At 57.9% G+C, this 21,530-nt stretch overlaps 1 protein-coding gene across 5 annotated transcripts; it reads right to left on the reverse strand.

The window, feature by feature from the left end:
- Window positions 1-13,157: 13,157 nt before the first annotated feature.
- Window positions 13,158-21,131, reverse strand: LOC144940840 (putative G-protein coupled receptor 139). 5 transcript variants are annotated; one of them, XM_078867315.1, is made up of 3 exons: window positions 20,897-21,131; window positions 14,999-15,227; window positions 13,158-14,403 (listed from the first exon to the last, which is right to left on the reverse strand). In XM_078867315.1, exons 1-3 carry the CDS (start codon window positions 20,969-20,971, stop codon window positions 13,247-13,249), a joined length of 1,461 nt encoding a protein of 486 aa, XP_078723441.1. In that variant the 5' UTR covers window positions 20,972-21,131; the 3' UTR covers window positions 13,158-13,246. The 5 variants fall into 5 exon arrangements, with proteins under 5 accessions (XP_078723441.1, XP_078723445.1, XP_078723446.1 ...); XM_078867319.1 differs by lacking the exon at window positions 20,897-21,131 and adding an exon at window positions 20,722-20,887; XM_078867320.1 differs by lacking the exon at window positions 20,897-21,131 and adding an exon at window positions 20,642-20,701.
- Between the last annotated feature and the right edge of the window lie 399 nt (window positions 21,132-21,530).

The following is a 21,530-nucleotide window of genomic DNA, read 5'->3' on the forward strand; positions in this document are numbered from 1 at the left end:
GATGGTAGATCTTCCTGTGATGGTGGAGTCTTCCAGTGATGGTAGAGTCTTCCTGTGATGGTAGAGTCTTCCTGTGATGGTAGAGTCTTCCTGTGATGGTAGATTCTTCCTGTGATGGTAGAGTCTTCCTGTGATGGTAGAGTCTTCCTGTGATGGTAGAGTCTTCCAGTGATGGTAGAGTCTTCCTGTGATGGTAGAGTCTTCCAGTTATGGTAGAGTCTTCCAGTGATGGTAGAGTCTTCCTGTGATGGTAGAGTCTTCCAGTGATGGTAGAGTCTTCCTGTGATGGTAGATTCTTCCTGTGATGGTAGATTCTTCCAGTTATGGTAGAGTCTTCCTGTGATGGTAGACTCTTCCTGTTATGGTAGAGTCTTCCAGTGATGGTAGACTCTTCCTGTTATGGTAGAGTCTTCCTGTGATGGTAGAGTCTTCCTGTGATGGTAGAGTCTTCCTGTGATAGTAGACTCTTCCTGTTATGGTAGAGTCTTCCTGTGATGGTAGATCTTCCTGTGATGGTAGAGTCTTCCAGTGATGGTAGAGTCTTCCTGTGATGGTAGAGTCTTCCAGTGATGGTAGAGTCTTCTGGGAAGAGACGCACGTGTGGTCCCAACGTTAACCGCCAGGGGGCGCCCCAGGATTGACGCAGGGCCCAGAGACCCAAAACGTGAAGCGACCAGCAACAAACAGCACCATCAGATATGTTGCAGATGAGGAAACATGTTTCTTGAATTGCTCAAGGTTATTTCAAGAGCTTGGAGAAAAGAGATGTGTTTTGGGGAATTGTTATTATTTTATTTGACGGTGAAAACCGCGGTTAATAAGTATGTTGAACTTCTTTCGCGTCGTACTAGCCACCCGTGCTAATCGGTGGGGCGGGGTAAAGACAGAAAACTAAACACAAAACGCAGTTCTGCGCGGAGCATTTGCTGCGCCACGGATCGGAGACGCGGTCACAGCAGAAACCCACGAATGTGGAGCACAATCTGTGAAGCGCACACCCAGGCGTGGAGAGATGGCGACTGTCGGACTGCACCGAGCTCCAGGAAGAGGGGCACGTGGATTTAGAGAACGTGCGCGGCGGAGAGAGATGAGAAGATCGACATCATCATGAGCCATGGTCAATCCGCTCCTGGAGGAAGGTCTCCCCCCTGCGACGAGCCGTGGCGCTGGTTGAGAGGCAGGGGCGAGTGAGTGGGCGGGTGAGTGGGGCGGGTGAGTGGGCGGGTGAGTGGGGCGGGTGAGTGGGCGGGTGAGTGGGGCGGGTGAGTGGGCGGGTGAGTGGGCGGGTGAGTGGGCGGGTGAGTGGGGCGAGCGAGTGGGGCTCGGGCCGGGCACCGAGCGGCGGCTGCAGTCCACGCGGTGGTGACCGCAGCCCCCCCCCCTCCCGGGCCACGGGGGGAGGCCGCGGTAATTGGACTCATCACAGCCTCATTCATCATCACGTGACGGGGGGGCAGCCCACTGGCTGTAAAACAACTCTTTGCACCACCATCGTCGTCACCACCACCGTGAACATCAAACATCGCATCCAGCGAATCACCATCGACGTCATCACCATCATCATGAACATCATCGTAACCGTGACCATCGCCATAATCACCATCACCTCCAGTAACCACCGTCTTCTGTATCATAACCCTTGGCATCGACATTAGAGTAATTGCATCATCACAACCACATTCTCACCACAACCATTACATCATCACAGCCACATCATCACCACAACCATTTCACCATCCCAAACACAACATCATCATCATCACCACATTGACCTCAAGCTTTCGTGGCTGCAGGCAATCATTTTCATAACAATAAACTAGAGAAATAACAAAAAACTCGAGTTTTTTGTTATTTTCTTTCAATCTATCTCCGTGACTTTACCGAGAGACCCACAGAACATCGCCACATTGGCTGGAGGGAGTGCGCATCGCCTTTTGAGGTCCCTCTCCCTCCCGGGGCCCCGTGGCCCCCTTCATCTCGCTGGGAGAGGGACGCGTGGGGGGGCAAGCAAGGGAGAGGAACTCGGGGCAGGGGGGGTCATCAACAGCCCCCCCCACCGCTCTCTGCTGCTGTCTCTCAGTTCTCTTCCACCTCCCCCCATTGTCTCGCTCCGCAGTCGTCTCTCACGGATCCCAGTACACAACACACGACGTATAACACACAAAGCATATACAGCACGCAACACGTAGCACACATCATGCATGCAGCTCGCACACTGCACATGGCGCACACACAGCACATAGCACGCATACAGAACACAGCCTGCATACAGCCCATGGCACAAAGCACACAACACGCATCACATCGCACTCAGCATGCATCACATATTACTGCACGTAGCACGCATCAAATAGGACGCGTCATAGAAGCGCACGTGACGTAGCACGCCTCGCACGTGGCAAGTCACGCAGCACAGCGAGAGCGTCACGTGACCGCGCGGTGACGCAACGCGGAGAGGGCGGGGGGCAGTCCCCCTATCCCGGAGCTATCACACTGAGGGGGGGCTAAGAGCCCCCCCCCGCAACTGCCCTCTAAATTACCTCACCTCAACCCCTTGCCGCGCGAGTCGCGGGCTTTGTTCGCCCATGAGGCCCCCCAGTGGCCGCTGCTGCTGCAATGGGGACCGGGAGCAGCCCCCCCCCCCCCTACGACCCCCACCCCACCGCCACGGAATCAATGGCGCCTCGGCGCTTTCTCTCTTCAAAGCAAAGCTCGCGGCTTCAAAAGGACCGCTCATTAAAATCAAACCGCTCCCCCATCCCCCGCGCCGTGCCCCTGTTAATTGTTAATGACCTCGCGCCGACATTCACTCGCGAGGACGCGGCGCGTCGTTAATATTCTTCCTTCATCTCTCGCACCCTTCACCCCCCCCCCTCATCGCTCCTCATCCGCCCGTCAACGGTTAACAAGACCCCAACCCTAGCCTAACCCTACTCCTAACCCTAGTCTAACCCTACTCCTAACCCTAGCCTAACCCTACTCCTAACCCTAGTCTAACCCTACTCCTAACCCTAGTCTAACCCTACTCCTAACCCTAGTCTAACCCTACTCCTAACCCTAGCCTAACCCTACTCCTAACCCTAGCCTAACCCTACTCCTAACCCTAGTCTAACCCTACTCCTAACCCTAGCCTAACCATACTCCTAACCCTAGCCTAACCCTATTCCTAACCTTAGCCTAACCCTACTCCTAACCCTAGTCTAACCCTACTCCTAACCCTAGCCTAACCCTACTCCTAACCCTAGTCTAACCCTACTCCTAACCCTAGTCTAACCCTACTCCTAACCTTAGCCTAACCCTACTCCTAACCCTAGCCTAACCCTACTCCTAACCCTAGCCTAACCCTACTCCTAACCTTAGTCTAACCCTACTCATAACCCTAGTCTAACCCTACTCCTAACCCTAGTCTAACCCTACTCCTAACCCTAGCCTAACCCTACTCCTAACCCTAGCCTAACCATACTCCTAACCCTAGCCTAACCCTACTCCTAACCTTAGCCTAACCCTACTCCTAACCCTAGCCTAACCCTACTCCTAACCCTAGTCTAACCCTTCTCCTAACCTTAGTCTAACCCTACTCCTAACCCTAGTCTAACCCTACTCCTAACCCTAGTCTAACCCTACTCCTAACCCTAGCCTAACCCTACTCCTAACCCTAGCCTAACCCTACTCCTAACCCTAGCCTAACCCTACTCCTAACCCTAGCCTAACCCTACTCCTAACCCTAGCCTAACCCTACGCCTAACCCTAGTCTAACCCTACTCCTAACCCTAGCCTAACCATACTCCTAACCCTAACCTAACCCTTCTCCTAACCCTAGCCTAACCCTACTCCTAACCCTAGCCTAACCCTACTCCTAACCTTAGTCTAACCATACTCCTAACCCTAGTCTAACCCTACTCCTAACCCTAGTCTAACCCTACTCCTAACCCTAGTCTAACCCTACTCCTAACCCTAGCCTAACCCTACTCTTAACCCTAGTCTAACCCTACTCCTAACCCTAGCCTAACACTACTCCTAACCTTAGTCTAACCATACTCCTAACCTTAGTCTAACCCTAACCCTAGCCTAACCCTAGCCTAACCCTACTCCTAATTCTAAAGCTAGCCTAACCCCAACCCTAGTCTAACCCGAGTCTAACCCTAGCCTAACCCTACTCCTAACCTTAGTCTAACCCTACTCTTAACTCTATACCTAGCTTAACCCTAGTCCTAACCTGAACCATACCATAGCTAAAGCCTAAACTGAGCTTAACCCTAGCCCTAACCTTAGTCTAACCCTAGCCCAACCCTAGCCCTAACAGTAGTCTAACCCTTAAACTAGCCTAACCCTAGCCCTGAACTTAGCCCTGACGCTAGCCTATCCCTAACCCGAGCCTGACCCTAGCCTAGCCCTAACCTTAGCTTAGCCCTCGCCGCAACCCTATCCTGACCCGAGCCCTAACCTGATCTTAACTCTAGCCCTAACCCTAGCCCAACCCTAGCCCTGACGCTAGCGCTTGGTGAGTGAGTAGGAGAGTGAGTGGGTGGGTGAGCAGCACACAGAGCGAGTCGGAGTCAGGAGAAGCATTCGTTCTCGTCTAAATTTATTAAAAACGCTTCCACGCCTTTTCATGAAACCCCTCGTTAGCAGCCTTCCCGCCCTTTCTCAATAGACTGACCATACTTCACCGCGCTGGTCAGTGCGTGTTTGTGCAAGCGATGAGCATAGGCGCTGGAGTATATTGCAGTGCAATAATAGAGGTGAGCTGCCCTGCCCTGGCCACAACGTAACCCCCGGCAGCCGCCTGTTGCCACTGTGCCGAGCGCGGTGGCAATGATCATCGGTGCAGCACACGCGGCGTTGTTGTTGGCACGGCACGTGTCGAGTGGCGTTGTTATTGCGTGAGCTTGTGCACTACCGCCAACACAGCAGCAGGAGATCACGCATGAGATGGAGATCGAGACGAAAGAACTCGACTGAGATTGCCACTGACGTCATGATGATCGTGATGGGGATCAGGAGTGGTGCGGTGAAGATGGCGCCGTACCGTACACAATGATAGTTTAATCATCTCAACTTACAACGCGCCGCCGCTACACAGGCATTTACTCGGTCACGTAGCGGGTGGACGATTCAGAATCGCGAGGAGGAAGCATAGACAAGCAGCAAGGCAGCAGCAGCCGCGCGGTGAGCCGGGGCCAACAATTTCCCAAGCTCTGCGGTCCTCTACATATTACGGTTTCATCAGCCAATTGATGAGTGTTTACAAGTGGGAGGAAATCGGAGCACCCTGAGAAACGCCACGCCCGCGAGGGGGCAGCACTCTATCCCATGAAGACGGAACAGATGACGGAGTCCACATTCGCTATGCCGCCTTTTGGCGAGCCAGGATACGACTCCTCCCCACTCACGGGGAAGGAGCCTCGCCACGTTGCCGTGATCCACCAACCTGTGAATACTCTCGTGGTGGTTACGGCCACGAGGGTCGCCACCTTGGTCGTTCTGAACGCCAAGTCGGAGCGCGCCCCAGCACCGTCTAGGGAGGGGACATCCTCATAAACACATAACTATCGGTCACGGGCCATTGTTCTGGAATAGAAAGTTTGCCGATCCAGTCATGGCAGATGGACACAGGGTCTCAGTCCGTACCACGTCTGCGATGATGATTATGTAATGGTGTTAGGGGAAAAACTCCCCACCAATAGCAGGGTTAGTGGGACGATGACAGGAGACGGGGGAGGGGTAATCGAGGAGATAAAAGGGGAGAATGGGCGGGAAGAAGGGGATTTTGGCAGGAACGAGATTGGGATGGCTGGGGACAGGTGTGGATGGGAGAAAAGGATTAAAAGACGAACCCCCTGCAGCAATCTTGTGTCGGCTCTCCTTTACATCTGGTGGCAGCGGTGGGATTCACAATGGCTACGAAGAAGAATCCCCACGGAAAAGAGCCAAGGGAAGAGGAAGCAGGGGCAGGGGATCCTTCCCATCCCGGGCAACACGGGGGTCTGCTACCAGGAGCAGCAGCAGGGGGCCTGGATCGCCTGGAGGACCCTATGGAGGACCGCATGGAGGACCGCGTGGAGAGGGCACTCCAGGAGCTACTGCGGAGGCTCCCTATGGGGGGCCCGCCGGCACCGGGACCCCCACCCCCACGCGTACTACGAGAGGAGGGGCCACGGGACCCGTAGGCCGACCAGCCGGCCAGGCAGGAGCTGCAACCAACCTCGTCATGCCAGCCGCCGCCGCTCCTGCCAAAACCCCCAGGGCTAACCACCCAACACTGGGAGCAGGTGGTAGGACGGACGCGTCGGCTGTGGCCCGTCGAGAAATTCGTGGCCGAGGGAGGAGATTGGAAGGCGTTTGTCCGTCGATTCGAGGCTGCCTTCCACGCTCTCGAGTGGTCAAACGAAGAGGCACTACGAGCGTTGCCATCCGTTCTGGACGACGATGCGCTCGCCTCTTACACCTCCCTTCCCTCGCACAGCAAGACCACGCTACAGGCGGCCTACGAGGCTTTGGGGGAGATCTGCTGCCCAGCTGAAGGCGCCTTTAAACGGTTCCAGGACCGCCAGCGAGGGACTGGAGAATCCCCTTTAGCCTACAGGGGTGCACTGCTCGTGTTGGCGAGGAGGGCTTTCTCTCGCCTGGCTGAAGAAGCGCTAGAGGACCTCGTGGTCGAGCACCTCATCGCCTACGCTTGCCGCGCTGGCGTTGTAATGCCCGTGGTGACGCCGGGGGAGCGCACCTCGCTGTGGGCTGCCCGGACCCTCCAAGCCCATGAACAGGTCATGGGCTGGGCGCTACCCATGGGCCAGGTGGCTGGCGCGGCGGGGGGGACTGCCGAGCGGTTGCCGCGGCGCTACTGGAACCTGCACCGTCGCCGCAGGCTGCCTGTGAAACAGCTGGGAACGAACCCCCGACGTCTGAGCCGGAGCCATCGCTGCGGGAGGTCTACGCGGCGATCCGGGGGCTGGCGGAGCAGAGAGGCCAGGGGCGTGACCAGCCGCCGCGCCGCTGGCAGCCGCCTCTACAACACCGCGCCGAGCCTGTTGGAGACGGACTTTCTGAGGTGGATGGCAATGAAAATCGATCTGGCCAATGGGCGGGTGGAAGTCCAGGGAACTCATCTCCATTTCGTAAAGGCGGAGGGGGCCGGGGTGTACCCTACGTGCAGGCTCTGGTCAGTAAGTCTGTCTCCATTCCCCCGGCAGCCCAGATGTTGATTCCGCTGCGATATCGGTCCTCCCTCGTGACAGCCTGGCCGGACTCACCCATCCTGGTGTCTCCGGCGTCAGCCACCACGGATCGCCATGCACTTGTGAGAGCCGAAACTATTGTCCAGAGGAACCAGCATCTGTTCATTTAGGTGCTGAACACCTCCAACAGAACAGCGACGGTGCAGGCGGGAACGGTTCTGGCCCACGTTAGTCCCTTGTCACTAGGAGCCCCCGGGATGGAGCCCGAGCTTGTAGGCAGCATCAGCCAGTCTGAGGACAGAAGGGCCGACTCGTGGATGGACCAGCTGGCGGGGCCTGAGCCGGGATTTCCACCCGACCAGAAACACCAGCTGCACTCATTATTGCATGAGTTCTCGGACGTGTTCAGCCGGGGACCGTTCGACCTAGGACGCACAAATCTGTTGCAGCACCACATCAACACGAGAGACGCCGCATCCTTGCGCCAAAACACATATAGAATGAGCCCGATGGAAAAAGGGCACATTCAACAAGCAGTGCAGGAGATGCTACGGGCCGACATAATTTATCCATCCTCGAGTCCCTGGGGGGCACCGGTGGCCTTAGTCAAGAAGTCAGACGGGTCACTGAGATTGTGTGGACTTACGACGCCTCAATGCCGTCACGCTGGCCGACGCATATTCCCTACTACGTATCGACGACTCACTGGATGCACTGGCGGGAGCAACATTTTTCAGTACACTGGATTTATTGTCCGGGTTCTGGCAGGTCACACAAGACGTGGACTCCCGGCCTAAAACAGCGTTCCGGACACCACAGGGCCTGTTCGAGTTCAACTGCCTGCCTATGGGCTTCCAGACTGCGCCGGCGACGTTCCAACGCTTAATGGAGTTGGCCTTAGCAGGCCTGCAATGGGAAACGTGCCTCATCTACCTGGATGACGTCATTGTCTTCAGCCGATCATTCGAGGAACACATTGACCGATTACGTCAGGTATTCCTGCGGTTCCGGAACGCGAACTTGAAGCTCAAGCCGTCGAAGTGCCACCTTATGTAGTCGTCGGTACGCTACTTGGGCCACGTCGTCAGTGAGTCTGGAGTAGCTACAGACCCGGAAAAGACGGCCTGCGTGAGGGCCTGGGCTGTTCCCACAACGGTTCCAGAGGTACGCCGGTTTGTGGGTTTCGTGTCTTACTACCGCCGGTTTGTACCAAACTTCGCAACCATTGCGAAGCCCTTGCACGTGTTGACGGCGAAGAACCAGAGGTTTTATTGGGGCCCTCTGGAGTAAGAGGCATTCCAGCAGCTGTGCTCGCGTCTGACAGATGCACCACCATTGGCCTTTCCGGATTTTGGCCTCCCCTTTATCCTGGACATGGTCGCCGGCAATGTGGGCATTGGCAGTGTCTTGTCGCAAGTCCAGCAGGGTCGAGAGGTGGTTATCGCCTACGGTAGTCGCGTGCTTTCATCAGCGGAGCAGCGCTACTGCGTCACACGTAGGGAACTCGTGGCAGTCGCAAATTTACGGTCCGCACTGACCACGCGGCCTTACAGTATTCGCTCCGCATCAACCAGCCTTCGGGCCAGCTGGCCAGGTGGATAGAGCGCCTGCAGGAGTAAAGGTACCGAGTGGTGCATCGCAAGGGGACCAGACACGCCAACACGGACTCATTGTCCCGGCTGGCACCCCAGGGCCCTTGTGCATGCACCATAGGCGGGGCATGCTGCAAAGAGGCGAGGCCGGAGGGGACGGTCATCGCTCCCGTACACACGGCGGAGGGCACGCAGGGTGAGGTCCAGCTGACCGACCACGACCTGGGGCTGACCTTGGACGATTGGAGACGTCTACAGCTGGAGGAAGCCCCCCTGCGAGCGCTACGCGCCTCAGCAGAGGCAGAACCGAGAACTTTTTTTTTCCAGGGGGGGGGGGGGGGTGATGTAGGGGTGTCAGGGGAAGGACTCCCACCAATGGGAGGGTTAGTGGGACGATGACAGGAGAAGAGGAGGGGTAATCGAGGAGATATGAGGGGAGAACGGGCTGGAAGAAAGGGCTTTTGGCGGGAATGAGATTGGGACGGCTGGGGACAGGTGTGGATGGGAGAAAAGGATTAAAAGACGAACCCCCTGCAACCTTGTGTCGGCTCTCCTGTACAATTGTAGTGACATAAGAGGGGAGGGGCTGCTGGGGGCTCTGGGACCCTAGGCAATCCAGACGCTTAAGCCCCTTGGCGCCAGGCGCTAGGTTCCCAGGCAACCCAGACGCTTAAGCCCCTTGGCGCCACCAACGGGGGGGGCTGTGTGTGCTCTGTGGGATATCTGGGGGCGCACACAACCTCACCCCTCGTTGGGGACGAGGCACAAAAGGGCAGCTCCCTGGACGATCAGGGCCAGTTGTAGCTCAAGACCCAAGACCCAAGACCAGCCATCTCAGGACCCTAGGACGCTGTGAGGACCAGTGGTGGGACTCTGGAACTCCCGGCTCTACGTCATTGTGAGGGCGAGTTCCAGAGCATAGCCAGAGTAGTGTATCTAGGCTGTGGACCTAGGCTGTGTACCTAGGATGTAACAGAGTATCAGGACTGTTGGAGTGTTGGATTGTAATAAAGAAGTTACCTCTACAAGTGTCTCCGGAACCCATTACACAATTATATACTGCCGTGAGAACTGCACCACAGTAGACAAAGCAGGGCAGCAGTCGTCCCCCGATATCGAACCCTACCCTACCCGTAAACCTATACCCCTAACCCTCTATCTCTAACGCTACACAAAACCCTACCATCACATCGAACCCTACCCTACCCGTAAACCTATACCCATAACCCTAGCCCTCTGTCTCTAACCCTGGGGTTCGCAATCAAAGTAACAAGAAAATATTTTTTTCCCGAATTCGGTAAAAAACGAATATTTCAAGAGCCAAAATACATGTGAATACATACACACCCTACCTGTGACTACACCTCTAACCCTGTCCATAATCCTGTTTTTGTCCGGCTGGGTGGCTCAGCGTTAGAGCTAGCAGCTCACAATCGGAAGATCGCGAGTTCAATCCCTGGTTGGGTGGGGGCTGATTCATCATCGCTCCCTCCGGGTCGATAAAATTAGCACCACTTTATGGGGAAGGTCAGAAATGATTAGTCATATGGATAGACTCGCCCACGCCAGAGGAACGTGGAATTTATACCGCTGGCTCTGCGTCAATGCCTCAATACTGGTTTGAATAGAAACTCTTGACTTTAGATTCCAGTTCTAGCGCTGATCCCACCACACAGTGACCCGACCATGACCCCCAACACTCCCGAGGGAGTGTCCGGCACCCGGCGGTGACGTGATGTTCGCCCCATTGGCCAACACATCTCATAATATAATTAGCATATAATTAGCATATACTATGCATGATATGAATGTAGAGTTTCATTTCGCGTGAGCTGGCGCGACTAGTTGGCCAGGCTCTGAGATGTTTTCAGCCAATTGATGGGTGGGTGTTCATAGGTGTGGGAGGACACACGAGTACTTGAGAAATCTTGACTTAAAGCTTTCGTGACTGCAGGAATTCATCACAACTTTAGGGTTATTTTCTTTGAACCTATCCACGTGACTTTACCGAAAGACCCAAAGAATACTTTGAGGAATCCCACGCGTGCTGGGAGGAGACACTATATCTCATGCAGATGGGACAGATGGAGTCCACACTCTGCTGTACCGCCTTCTGGCACCTTGACGGCCACGGGAAGAAGGGAGTTTCACAACAAGTGCGTGATCCACCAACCCTCGCTGCTGCCTGGATGGGAGACGACGCGCAGCGCGGCCACCACCGCCGACAACATGGCAACAGCCGGCAGAGCTTGTGGACAGAGAATCAATTCGGAACCCTCGCACAGCAATGCGAGACCCTCCCCCCCCGCCGGTATTACAGAACGGCCCGCGGAATTGAAAAGCATGGAGCTGGCTCTGAAATATCAAGTGCGAAAGAAGTTCAACATGCATACATACAAGTGACCTCTGGTCCAAACACCACAAGTGGCGCTGTTGCCCGCTTGGGACAGCGAGAGACGTTGGCTGTATGACGCTCAGAGTCAAGGTTTGTATTCCCCAAAGTCGCAATGGCTCTCGCATTGCGACTTTGTAGATAGGCGAATTTGATTACGCGTTCTGTGCGGTCATTGGTGACATCGGGCTGAGACCGCCGACTCGCCACCCTTGAGAACCCGGTTCGATCGCAGTGGGCGGTTGACACCAGAACTCGAACCCAGGGAACCAGCAGTGCCATACGCTACGTCCCTGAGCTCGATGACTCTCCACATGCGCAGATAGTTCATCGGCCCCCTTCCCACATCCGTGTCACTTATGCTCTCCAAAACGAAGCGAGTGATGACCCAATGTTGTGTATTACAGAGATATGTGTTGAACCAGGACCCATGTCTAACAGAGAAAGGGTCATTGTCTACACACAGCAGTCGTTCAGGCGAGCCTGACTCTGCCGATGAGACACCGCGTATCGAAACCGGTGCAGAGTTTGTGCTTGTATTGAACAAATGTTGCTGAAATTATCACCCTCCCAGAAGGCCGTGTGGCTGATGGGATGTGTAAAAAAACCCGCCTCATTATTTACGTGGAGAAAACAATGTGGGAAGGAGGCAGAACGTCTGATGATGTTTTAACTGATATGGTCTCCGCGGAGACGCGAGCGATGAGTTCGTCACCGAGGCCGTGTGCGACGATGCCGGCTCACGTGCCCCGTGGCGGTGGCCCTCCGGCACCTCCGACCGGCCCACCCCGCGCTGTGATTGGCTGCTACCTCCTCCACATGGGACCCTCGCTCCTCGAACCCAGTCCGGGTTTAGCACCAGATGGAGCGGTGGCGCAGTGGTTGTCGCACTGTGCTACAAACCGGGCCACCCGAGTTCCATTCCCGCTCACGGGCGGCCAAAATCAGTAACGAATTATCTGAATCGGTTCTGGGCCCTCTCCAAGGTCGACCGAACCTTAAATGAGTACTTGGTGCGGTGTGTAAACATCAGCACTGGGGAGACGAAGCCAGCCCCCAATATGCTGTATTCACCTTAATATGTGCTCGCTAACAGTCCTTGCCCCAACAGTCTCTTGAAGGCTACATGGGGAATTTGTGTTTTGTGTGTGTCCCAGTCATCTCGGTCAGTGAACTCATAACACCAGGGTCTGTCTCATGACCTCCTGCATCGAGCCTTACTTGACGTGACGGCTTCAAAGTGCACCAAGCCTGGGACAAACACTCTGGTGACGTCTCCACCTCTGGTGAATGGCGGCTGTTGTTGTGTGGGGAGCGGTGGCGCAGCAGTTGGTCCACTGCGCTACAAACCCAGCGACTTGAGCTTCTGTTGAAGGCTAACATCGGTGGCGAGTGATATTCAAACCAACACTGGGCCTCCCCTAGGTCGACTCAGCGTGCAATGAGTACCTGGTGCCTTGTCTGTAAACATCATCACCTGGGAGACAAAGGCGGCCGGACATGGCGCTAGCCACCCACCCGCTTGTGTGCTGTTCCGATTGCCATAGGTGCTCGCCAACAACACTTGGCCCAACAGCATGTGAGCCTCCCTGGGAGAGGTTCGTGTACGAGCGCGAGTGAAGGGCGCAGCGAACACTGCTGTCCATACCACCGCTACCATCATCACCACCAACACCACCACCACCACCACCATCATCATCACAATGACGATCACAAATCTTCACTAGCGTGCTTCTATCATCGCGTATGTCACTTTCTTCGCTGTCATCATCATCATCATCGTCATCATCGTCCCCGCGTTTCCTCCTCCAGACGCTCCGCCCGATCTCCACCTCCCTCAGCCCCCGGGTGACGCGGGCCCTCCTCGCGACCACTCGAGGATGATCCTTGCGGGCCAGGTCTGCCACGGCGGAGACGGTGGCCTCATGAAGTCCCAGGAGGTCACCTCGATCCGCACGAGGGCCCTCGCGTCCCGTCAGCTGCACTCGGCTCCTGCCGGCACGCGGCGTCCCCGTGAGCAGAAGACGTTGGCACCTGTGGCGCGGAGGCAATGGGGCTGCAAACCAGAGACGCGTCTCTCCGGCTCAGGGCCCCGGTTCCGCGGTGTCGGGCAGCAGGGGCAGTTTGCGCGTCGTGGAGCCGACGGGCGCGTCCGACGGCGAGACCCTGAGGCTGCTGCTGCTGGACACGGTGATCGCCGCGCTGTACGACGAGGGAGTGGGGCCGCCCGGCCCGGCGCCCCCCGCGCCCCGCGCCGCGCGCCCGGATCTCATCCCGGCGGCGTCCGCGCCGCACGCCGCCCCCCGTTGCCGCCGCGGCCCCCCGCGCAGCGCGGCGCAGGGCGCCATGGCGCGCAGCGTGAGCGCGGCGGCGCGGCGGAAGCGACGCGAGACGAAGCAGTAGAGCCAGAAGTCGAGGGCGGCGTTGAGCAGCGCGACCATGTGCGCCAGCTGCGCCAGCTGCGCCAGGCGCGCCGCGTCGCGTCCCGGGGGCGCGTACGCGCGGTACAGCGCCACGGCCACGCGCGGGGCCCACAGCAGCACGAAGGCCGCGCTCACGGCCAGCAGCACGGCCGTGGGCTTCCCGTGGCGCGGCCGCGACGCGCCCAGCCCCGTGCGCCCCCCCCCTTCTCCTCCCCCCGCCACTCCGCGTCGCCCCCTCCGCCTCCGCAGGCGTCTCACGATGGCGCCGTTGAGCGCCAGGAGCAGCGCGCAGGGCACGAAGTAGGCGGCCAGGCAGTGGAACCAGAGCAGCGCGCGGTGGAGCGGCGCGGCGGCGGCGGCGCGGGAGCCGCCCGCGCCGCCGCCGCGGCCCCACGCGTCGGGCCACCAGTAGAAGGGCACGGCCGAGGCGAGGCTGGCGGCGTACACGGACACGATGACGCGCCGCGCGCGCGCCGGGAACGACACGGAGCAGTAGCGCAGCGGGCGGCACACGGCCACGTAGCGGTCGGCCGTGAGCGGCACCGCGGTCCACACGCACGCGTGGTTCGCGCCGAACTGCAGCACCCCCAGCAGGCGCAGCAGGGCCCCCGGAGGCCCCGCGGACGACACCGCGGCCGCGGAGGGAGGGGGCCCGAGACCGGCCGCGCCGCCGCAGCCGCCCAGGAGCAGAAGGTCGAGCAGCACCACGAGCAGCAGCGTGATGGTGTCGGCAGCGGCCAGCGCCAGCAGGTAGCTGTAGCACGACTTGTGGCGGCGGCGCAGCAGCCGCAGCAGCACCAGCAGCGTGAGCGCGTTGGCTGGGGAGGGAGGGAGGCAGGGGGGGGGAGGGGGGAGGTCATCAATCGCGGTTGCGGAGCGCGAGCCCAAAGGCCACCCAAAACTCCAAGAATGGCCAGCAACAAGCAGCACCTCTTGTTTGTATAATAGATGAGGGGTAATGCGTTTGTTGAATTGAGCGAGGTGACGACTGTGAGACCTCGGGGAGAAGAGGCGATGGGAGGAGGGGGGAGTTCCAGAGCGGAGCAGTGCGCGGGAAGAGAAGCGAGGTGACCTGCAGCGCGCTGAGTGGGTTGACGAGTGGGTGAGTGGGTTTGTGATGGGATGAGTCTGTTGTGACTTGCAGTGTGGCGGTTATTGAATATAGTGGAGTGGGCGAGGCGAAACAGGCAGCGTCTGCTAGAGAGCGAGTCTTCAACAAGGAATCAATGAGTGAAGCTCACGGGAAGAATGAACGGGTGAGCGAGCGATCCAGTGCGCGATCTTTCCGTGGCCCCCCACATCTCCAGATCGGGTCCCACCCTGGGCCGTGCCTCACCCCCACCGGCCCCTCCCGAGACCAACCCTGCTGATGAGGCGCTGAATGTGGAAACCGGCGTGCGCTGGTGTCCGTACCGGGCAGGCCCAGGGAGAGGAGGCCGCTGTAGTAGACGAGGGGTAGGACCCCGAGCCCCCCCGTGCCGCCGCCCCACCACGCGGGGGGGGCCGGGCCCCCCTCCCAGGTGCCGTTCTCCGCGGTGGGGGGGGAGGCGAGCAGGGCCGGGAGGGGCGACCGCGGGGAGTCCCTCTCGGGCAGCGACGCGGCGAGGGGGGGCAGCGGGGAGCCCGTCATGACGGCCGCTGTCTGCACACACAAAGACAAAGATCCCCCGTGTAGCCTTAACAGACTGCTGGGGCAAGTGCCGTTAGCAGGCATGAAGGCCGGCATGACACACAAGGAGGCGGGTGGCCAGCACCACGCCCGGCCGCCTTTGTCTCCCGAGTGGCGATGTTTTCACACCGCACCCGGTACTCATTTGAGGCTGAGTTCATCTTGGGGAAGCACAGGATCGGTTTAGACATTTCGCCACAGTTGTTGATCGTGAGCGGGAATTTAACTCGTGTCACTGGGACACACGCGCACACACACGGATACACACACGGACACACACACGCGAACACACACGCGCACACACACGGGACACACACGGACACACACACGCGTGCACAGTGCACGCGTGCACGCGTGTCGGTAACCCGACCATCATTTGAAAAATCCACACGCGGTGCTCACGGCCCCTGACACGCGCGTGTTTAATGTGCGCTGTCGCACCTGTGGCACCTGTGTGTGTCACCTGAGTGTCTCACCTGAGCGTGTCACCTGTGTCAGCTGTTGCAGATTGAGAGCGGAGCGGACGGAGCTTCTGCGCGCTCAACGCCTTCACCACAGCGCTTATAAACGCCCCCTCCCCTCTCCCCTCCCCCCTCCCCTCTCTTTCTTTCCCCCTTCCCTCCCAAAACCCCGCTCCTCCCTCCCGCCTTCTCCTCCTCGTGGCACCGCGGTTGAGCGCGACAGCGCGAACACTGGAGGCCGATGAATGGCGTTATTGGGGTGGCGAGCCCACAGGAGCTTCGAGTCTCGCAGCTTCCTACACCTCGCCTGCCTCCACGCTCCCACGTGCCCTTCATTCATTGTGCAGACGAAGAACCACTTCCCCGTTGTTTGGCAGTTTCCTGCCCCTCGCAATGACTGGCGCCAGAACCAGCCTATTGTATTTCAGAGGTCAATACGGGTACCGGTCCAGCTCCCGACAGTGGAATGGCAGCCTCATCTCCGCAGTGAGGATTCGAACATTCCACATAACCAGGCGCATTGGCTTCCTGGTGTTTCTGGAGGAACCCCGAGGGGCGGGGGAGGAATGAACTCTCCTGGCTCCGCCGAATGGGGTTTGGCCAGGAGACGACATCCACCACTGCCCGCCGGGCGGCCGGCACGGCACGGCACGGCTCGGCACGGCTCGGCACGGCTCGGCACGGCACGGCACGGCACCAGCTTGTTTTGTCGCTCTGCGTGCATCCGTCCAGAGCCCCGCTGGCCACTGCAGCGGCCGCGAGCGCCATGGGGGTAACAGCTAAAGGGTATCGGCCTCCCCCAATGGCACCGGTCACCGCACTCCACAGCGGTACCCACTGGCAACCACCGAGGCGGGGGTTCGTTTTACCAGTCACAACTACACGAAGACAAAGATCCACCGTATAGCCTAAACAGAATGTTGGGGCAAGTTCTCTTAGCGAGCACCTATGAAGGCGGCACGGCATACTATGAGGTGGGAAGCCAGAACCACGCCCGGACGCCTTTGTCTCCCCGGTAGCGACGGTTTCACACAGCACCAGGTACACATTTGAGGTTGAGTCGGCCTAAGGGAGGTCCAGCACTGGTTCAGATCATCATCACCGATGGTGGCCGTGAACGGGAATCGAACTGATCTCGCCAAGTTTGGAGCGCAGCGCGCTAACCACGACAATACCCTGACACCCACAGACCCTTACACCCACAGCTCCACACCCTGACACCCACAGACCCTCACACCTCTACACACACCCTGACACCCACAGACCCTTACACCCACACCTCCACACCCTGACACCCACAGACCCTCACACCCACACCTCCACACCCTGACACCCACAGACCCTTACACCCACACCTCCACACCCTGACACCCACAGACCCTTACACCCACACCTCCACACCCTGACACCCACAGACCCTCACACCCACACCTCCACACCCTGACAACCACAGACCCTCACACCCACACCTCCACACCCTGACACCCACAGACCCTTACACCCACACCTCTACACCCTGACACCCACAGACCCTCACACCCACACCTCCACACCCTGACACCCACAGACCCTTACACCCACACCTCCACACCCTGACACCCACAGACCCTCACACCCACACCTCCACACCCTGACACCCACAGACCCTTACACCCACACCTCCACACCCTGACACCCACAGACCCTCACACCCACACCTCCACACCCTGACACCCACAGACCCTTACACCCACACCTCCACACCCTGACACCCACAGACCCTTACACCCACACCTCCACACCCTGACACCCACAGACCCTCACACCCACACCTCCATCCCCTGACACCCACAGACCCTTACACCCACACCTCCACACCCTGACACCCACAGATCCTTACACCCACACCTCTACACCCTGACACCCACAGACCCTCACACCCACACCTCTACACCCTGACACCCACAGACCCTTACACCCACACCTCCACACCCTGACACCCACAGACCCTCACACCCACACCTCCACACCCTGACACCCACAGACCCTCACACCCACACCTCCACACCCTGACACCCACAGACCCTTACACCCACACCTCCACACCCTGACACCCACAGACCCTCACACCCACACCTCCACACCCTGACACCCACAGACCCTTACACCCACACCTCCACACCCTGACACCCACAGACCCTTACACCCACACCTCCACACCCTGACACCCACAGACCCTTACACCCACACCTCCACACCCTGACACCCACAGACCCTCACACCCACACCTCCACACCCTGACACCCACAGACCCTTACACCCACACCTCCACACCTTGACACCCACAGACCCTCAGACCCACACCTCCACTCCCTGACACTCACAGACCCTTACACCCACACCTCCACACCCTGACACCCACAGACCCTCACACCCACACCTCCACACCCTGACACCCACAGACCCTTACACCCACACCTCTACACCCTGACACCCACAGACCCTCACACCCACACCTCCACACCCTGACACCCACAGACCCTTACACCCACACCTCCACACCCTGACACCCACAGACCCTTACACCCACACCTCCACACCCTGACACCCACAGACCCTTACACCCACACCTCTACACCCTGACACCCACAGACCCTCACACCCACACCTCTACACCCTGACACCCACAGACCCTTACACCCACACCTCCACACCCTGACACCCACAGACCCTCACACCCACACCTCCACACCCTGACACCCACAGACCCTTACACCCACACCTCCACACCTTGACACCCACAGACCCTCAGACCCACACCTCCACTCCCTGACACTCACAGACCCTCACACCCACACCTCTACACCCTGACACCCACAGACCCTTACACCCACACCTCCACACCCTGACACCCACAGACCCTCACACCCACACCTCCACACCCTGACACCCACAGACCCTCAGACCCACACCTCCACTCCCTGACACTCACAGACCCTCACACCCACACCTCTACACCCTGACACCCACAGACCCTCACACCTCTACACACACCCTGACACCCACAGACCCTTACACCCACACCTCCACACCATGACACCCACAGACCCTCACACCCACACCTCGACACCTTCACACCCTGACACCCACAGACCCTCACACCTCTACACACACCCTGACACCCACAGACCCTCACACCCACACCTCCACACCATGACACCCACAGACCCTCACACCCACACCTCCACACCTTCACACCCTGACACCTCCACACCCTGACACCCACAGACCCTCACACCCTGACACCCACAGACCCTCACACCCTGACACCCACAGACCCTCTCACCCTGACACCCACAGACCCTCACACCCTGACACCCACAGACCCTCACACCCTGACACCCACAGACCCTCACACCCTGACACCCACAGACCCTCACACCCTGACACCCACAGACCCTCACACCCTGACACCCACAGACCCTCACACCCTGACACCCACAGACCCTCACACCCTGACACCCACAGACCCTCACACCCTGACACCCACAGACCCTCACACCCTGACACCCACAGACCCTGCAGGTCGTGACGGTTTGGTTCGCGGGTCTCGGCGCTGGGAGAAGAATCCGGGGCGAGCGAGTGGAGCCGGGGACTCGGAGGGGAGGGGCGCGAGCTGCAATCAGGGTAGGGGTTGGGTTGGGGTTAGGATTAAGGTTATGGGTTGGTTTGTCTATGTACGTTGAACTTCTTTCGCACCGTATGTAACAAACCGCGCTAATCGGAGGTGCGTGTTGGGGTTAATAATGGATTATTGAATCTATCTGTGTGGATATTTGAGTGTTACCCCGGTAATGCGTGATGGGGTTTCTCCCACACGAAGGCTAGCTCTCCCTCGTGACATGCATGGCTGCTAAACATCTGAGCTGAGAGAGGAGCCCGTGTGAGGGGTGGTGTGTTGACGATGGTGGTGATGGGGCTGCTGTCGCTGGTGTCTTAATTCGCCATTAAAATGCGTGAGAAGTCGTAGGCGGGGGTCGCCCCAGTGCCGCTCATTGGCCCTCAATCACCCCCCACTCGCGTGACTCGATCTGGAGACCCCCACCGCCTCGCCCCCACCCCGGCACCCCCCGTGGAGCGCCACGTGCTCCCGATCGCGCTCAATTAGGGCGAATTATTAATCACCAGTCCCATCCTCATCAACGGATACATCACCAGTCCCGTCACCAAACAGCACACTAAACACAACACGATACACACCCCGCGATGCACAACACACTCTTCACAACACACCGTGCACAGCGCACATACACGTCACACACGTGCACATGTTTCACGTACCCATTTGTTGACACATCCCATCAGCCACGCGGCCTTCTGGGAGTGCCCTTTTCAGCAGTATTGGTTCAACACAATCAACACTCGACCGGTTTTAACATTCAATGTCTCATCAGCAGTCAGGTTTGCTTAAACCAATATTGATGAACTGCCAGATGTTTATAAGCAAGGACCTTCTCTATTAGATATGGGTCTTGGTTCAACACGAAACTTAATGAGACAGCACAGAATCATCACTCGCCTCGTTATGGGGAATAATTTACGAAATTAAGACGTAATTCGCTTCTTTACAATATCTCTCTCTCCACATAAATAAATACAAGTACAGTCCATAATTTGAAACAATCGTGTTCGATCACATAAATATAAATGTGTCGTTAATCCCGCCACCATCTGACACGGCCAATTAGTAAGGTTTGTCAAGATAACAAAACGTGCCAATAGTTACTAGTTCAGCACACCGGTGTGTTGGAAACTAAACCTACAACATTCACAGTAAATCAATATAGATAATGTATGTACATCAAGTATGCAAATTATGCATATACATTATGTATGTACATGTATGTACATTCTGCCGTTTTGGGTGCAAAAATCGCAATACAGTACCTAGTATTGGCTGCTCACAGTGAATTCCCATCGACTGTATAGGCACGCAGTTCAACCGTGTCTTACTTGATAATACTTACTTGATAATACCCTTACAAGGAGCACTACGCCTGCGGCTTTCAGAACGGTTAAATAATTTAAATTTCCCTCAATTTCACAAGAACAGTATAACACATCCCATCAGCCCGGCCTTTTCGGAGTGCATTCATTCAGCAGCACTGATGTGTTCATCTGCGCTCCAGCCACTCCACTGACCACGTTCACGTCCAGGCTCCCGGTACCCACGCTCTGCCCCCCCCCCCCCGGCCCATGCATGGGCAACACAGCCATCGCCGCTACTGCTCTACACTGCGTCTCGTTCCATATCTTCCTGTCTCTCTGTAGGCACGGCGAGGATGGTAATTTTCACGGCGGTCAGAAGGAACAATCATCCCGGGCCCGGTGGCACTGCAGGGCCTCCTCGCACTCGCGGTCCTCGCCCCCCGCGTGGCACCAAAGCCCCTGGCTCCACGCGTCCTCGACCCCCCCCTCTCCTCTCTCGGGGTCATCAAAGCGGTCACGACTCGGCCTTTAGAGGCGACAAGGGGCGGGGGCGGGGCAGAGAGGACGAAGAAGGGAGGGGCCGAGGGGGCGAGTGCGCGCATCGGACTCCCGACTCCCCAGCGAGGGACGCGGAGGGAGCGCGCGGGCACGGACGCTCAGCGGACATCAACGGAGACAATGAGCGAACGATTCGCATCCCCACCTCACACATGATGGCCCTCCTCCAAGTGAAGTTAAATGCCGCTGTGTTTACACACCCCATCAGCCTCGCACACTTGTGGGAGTGCACACTTTCAACAGCAAGCCTGTTGATGTGCGGCGTTGTGTGACGACACGCAGGCATTAA

This window comes from Lampetra fluviatilis, chromosome 23, assembly GCF_964198595.1.
Source record: "Lampetra fluviatilis chromosome 23, kcLamFluv1.1, whole genome shotgun sequence".
Taxonomy (NCBI): Eukaryota; Metazoa; Chordata; class Hyperoartia; order Petromyzontiformes; family Petromyzontidae; genus Lampetra; species Lampetra fluviatilis.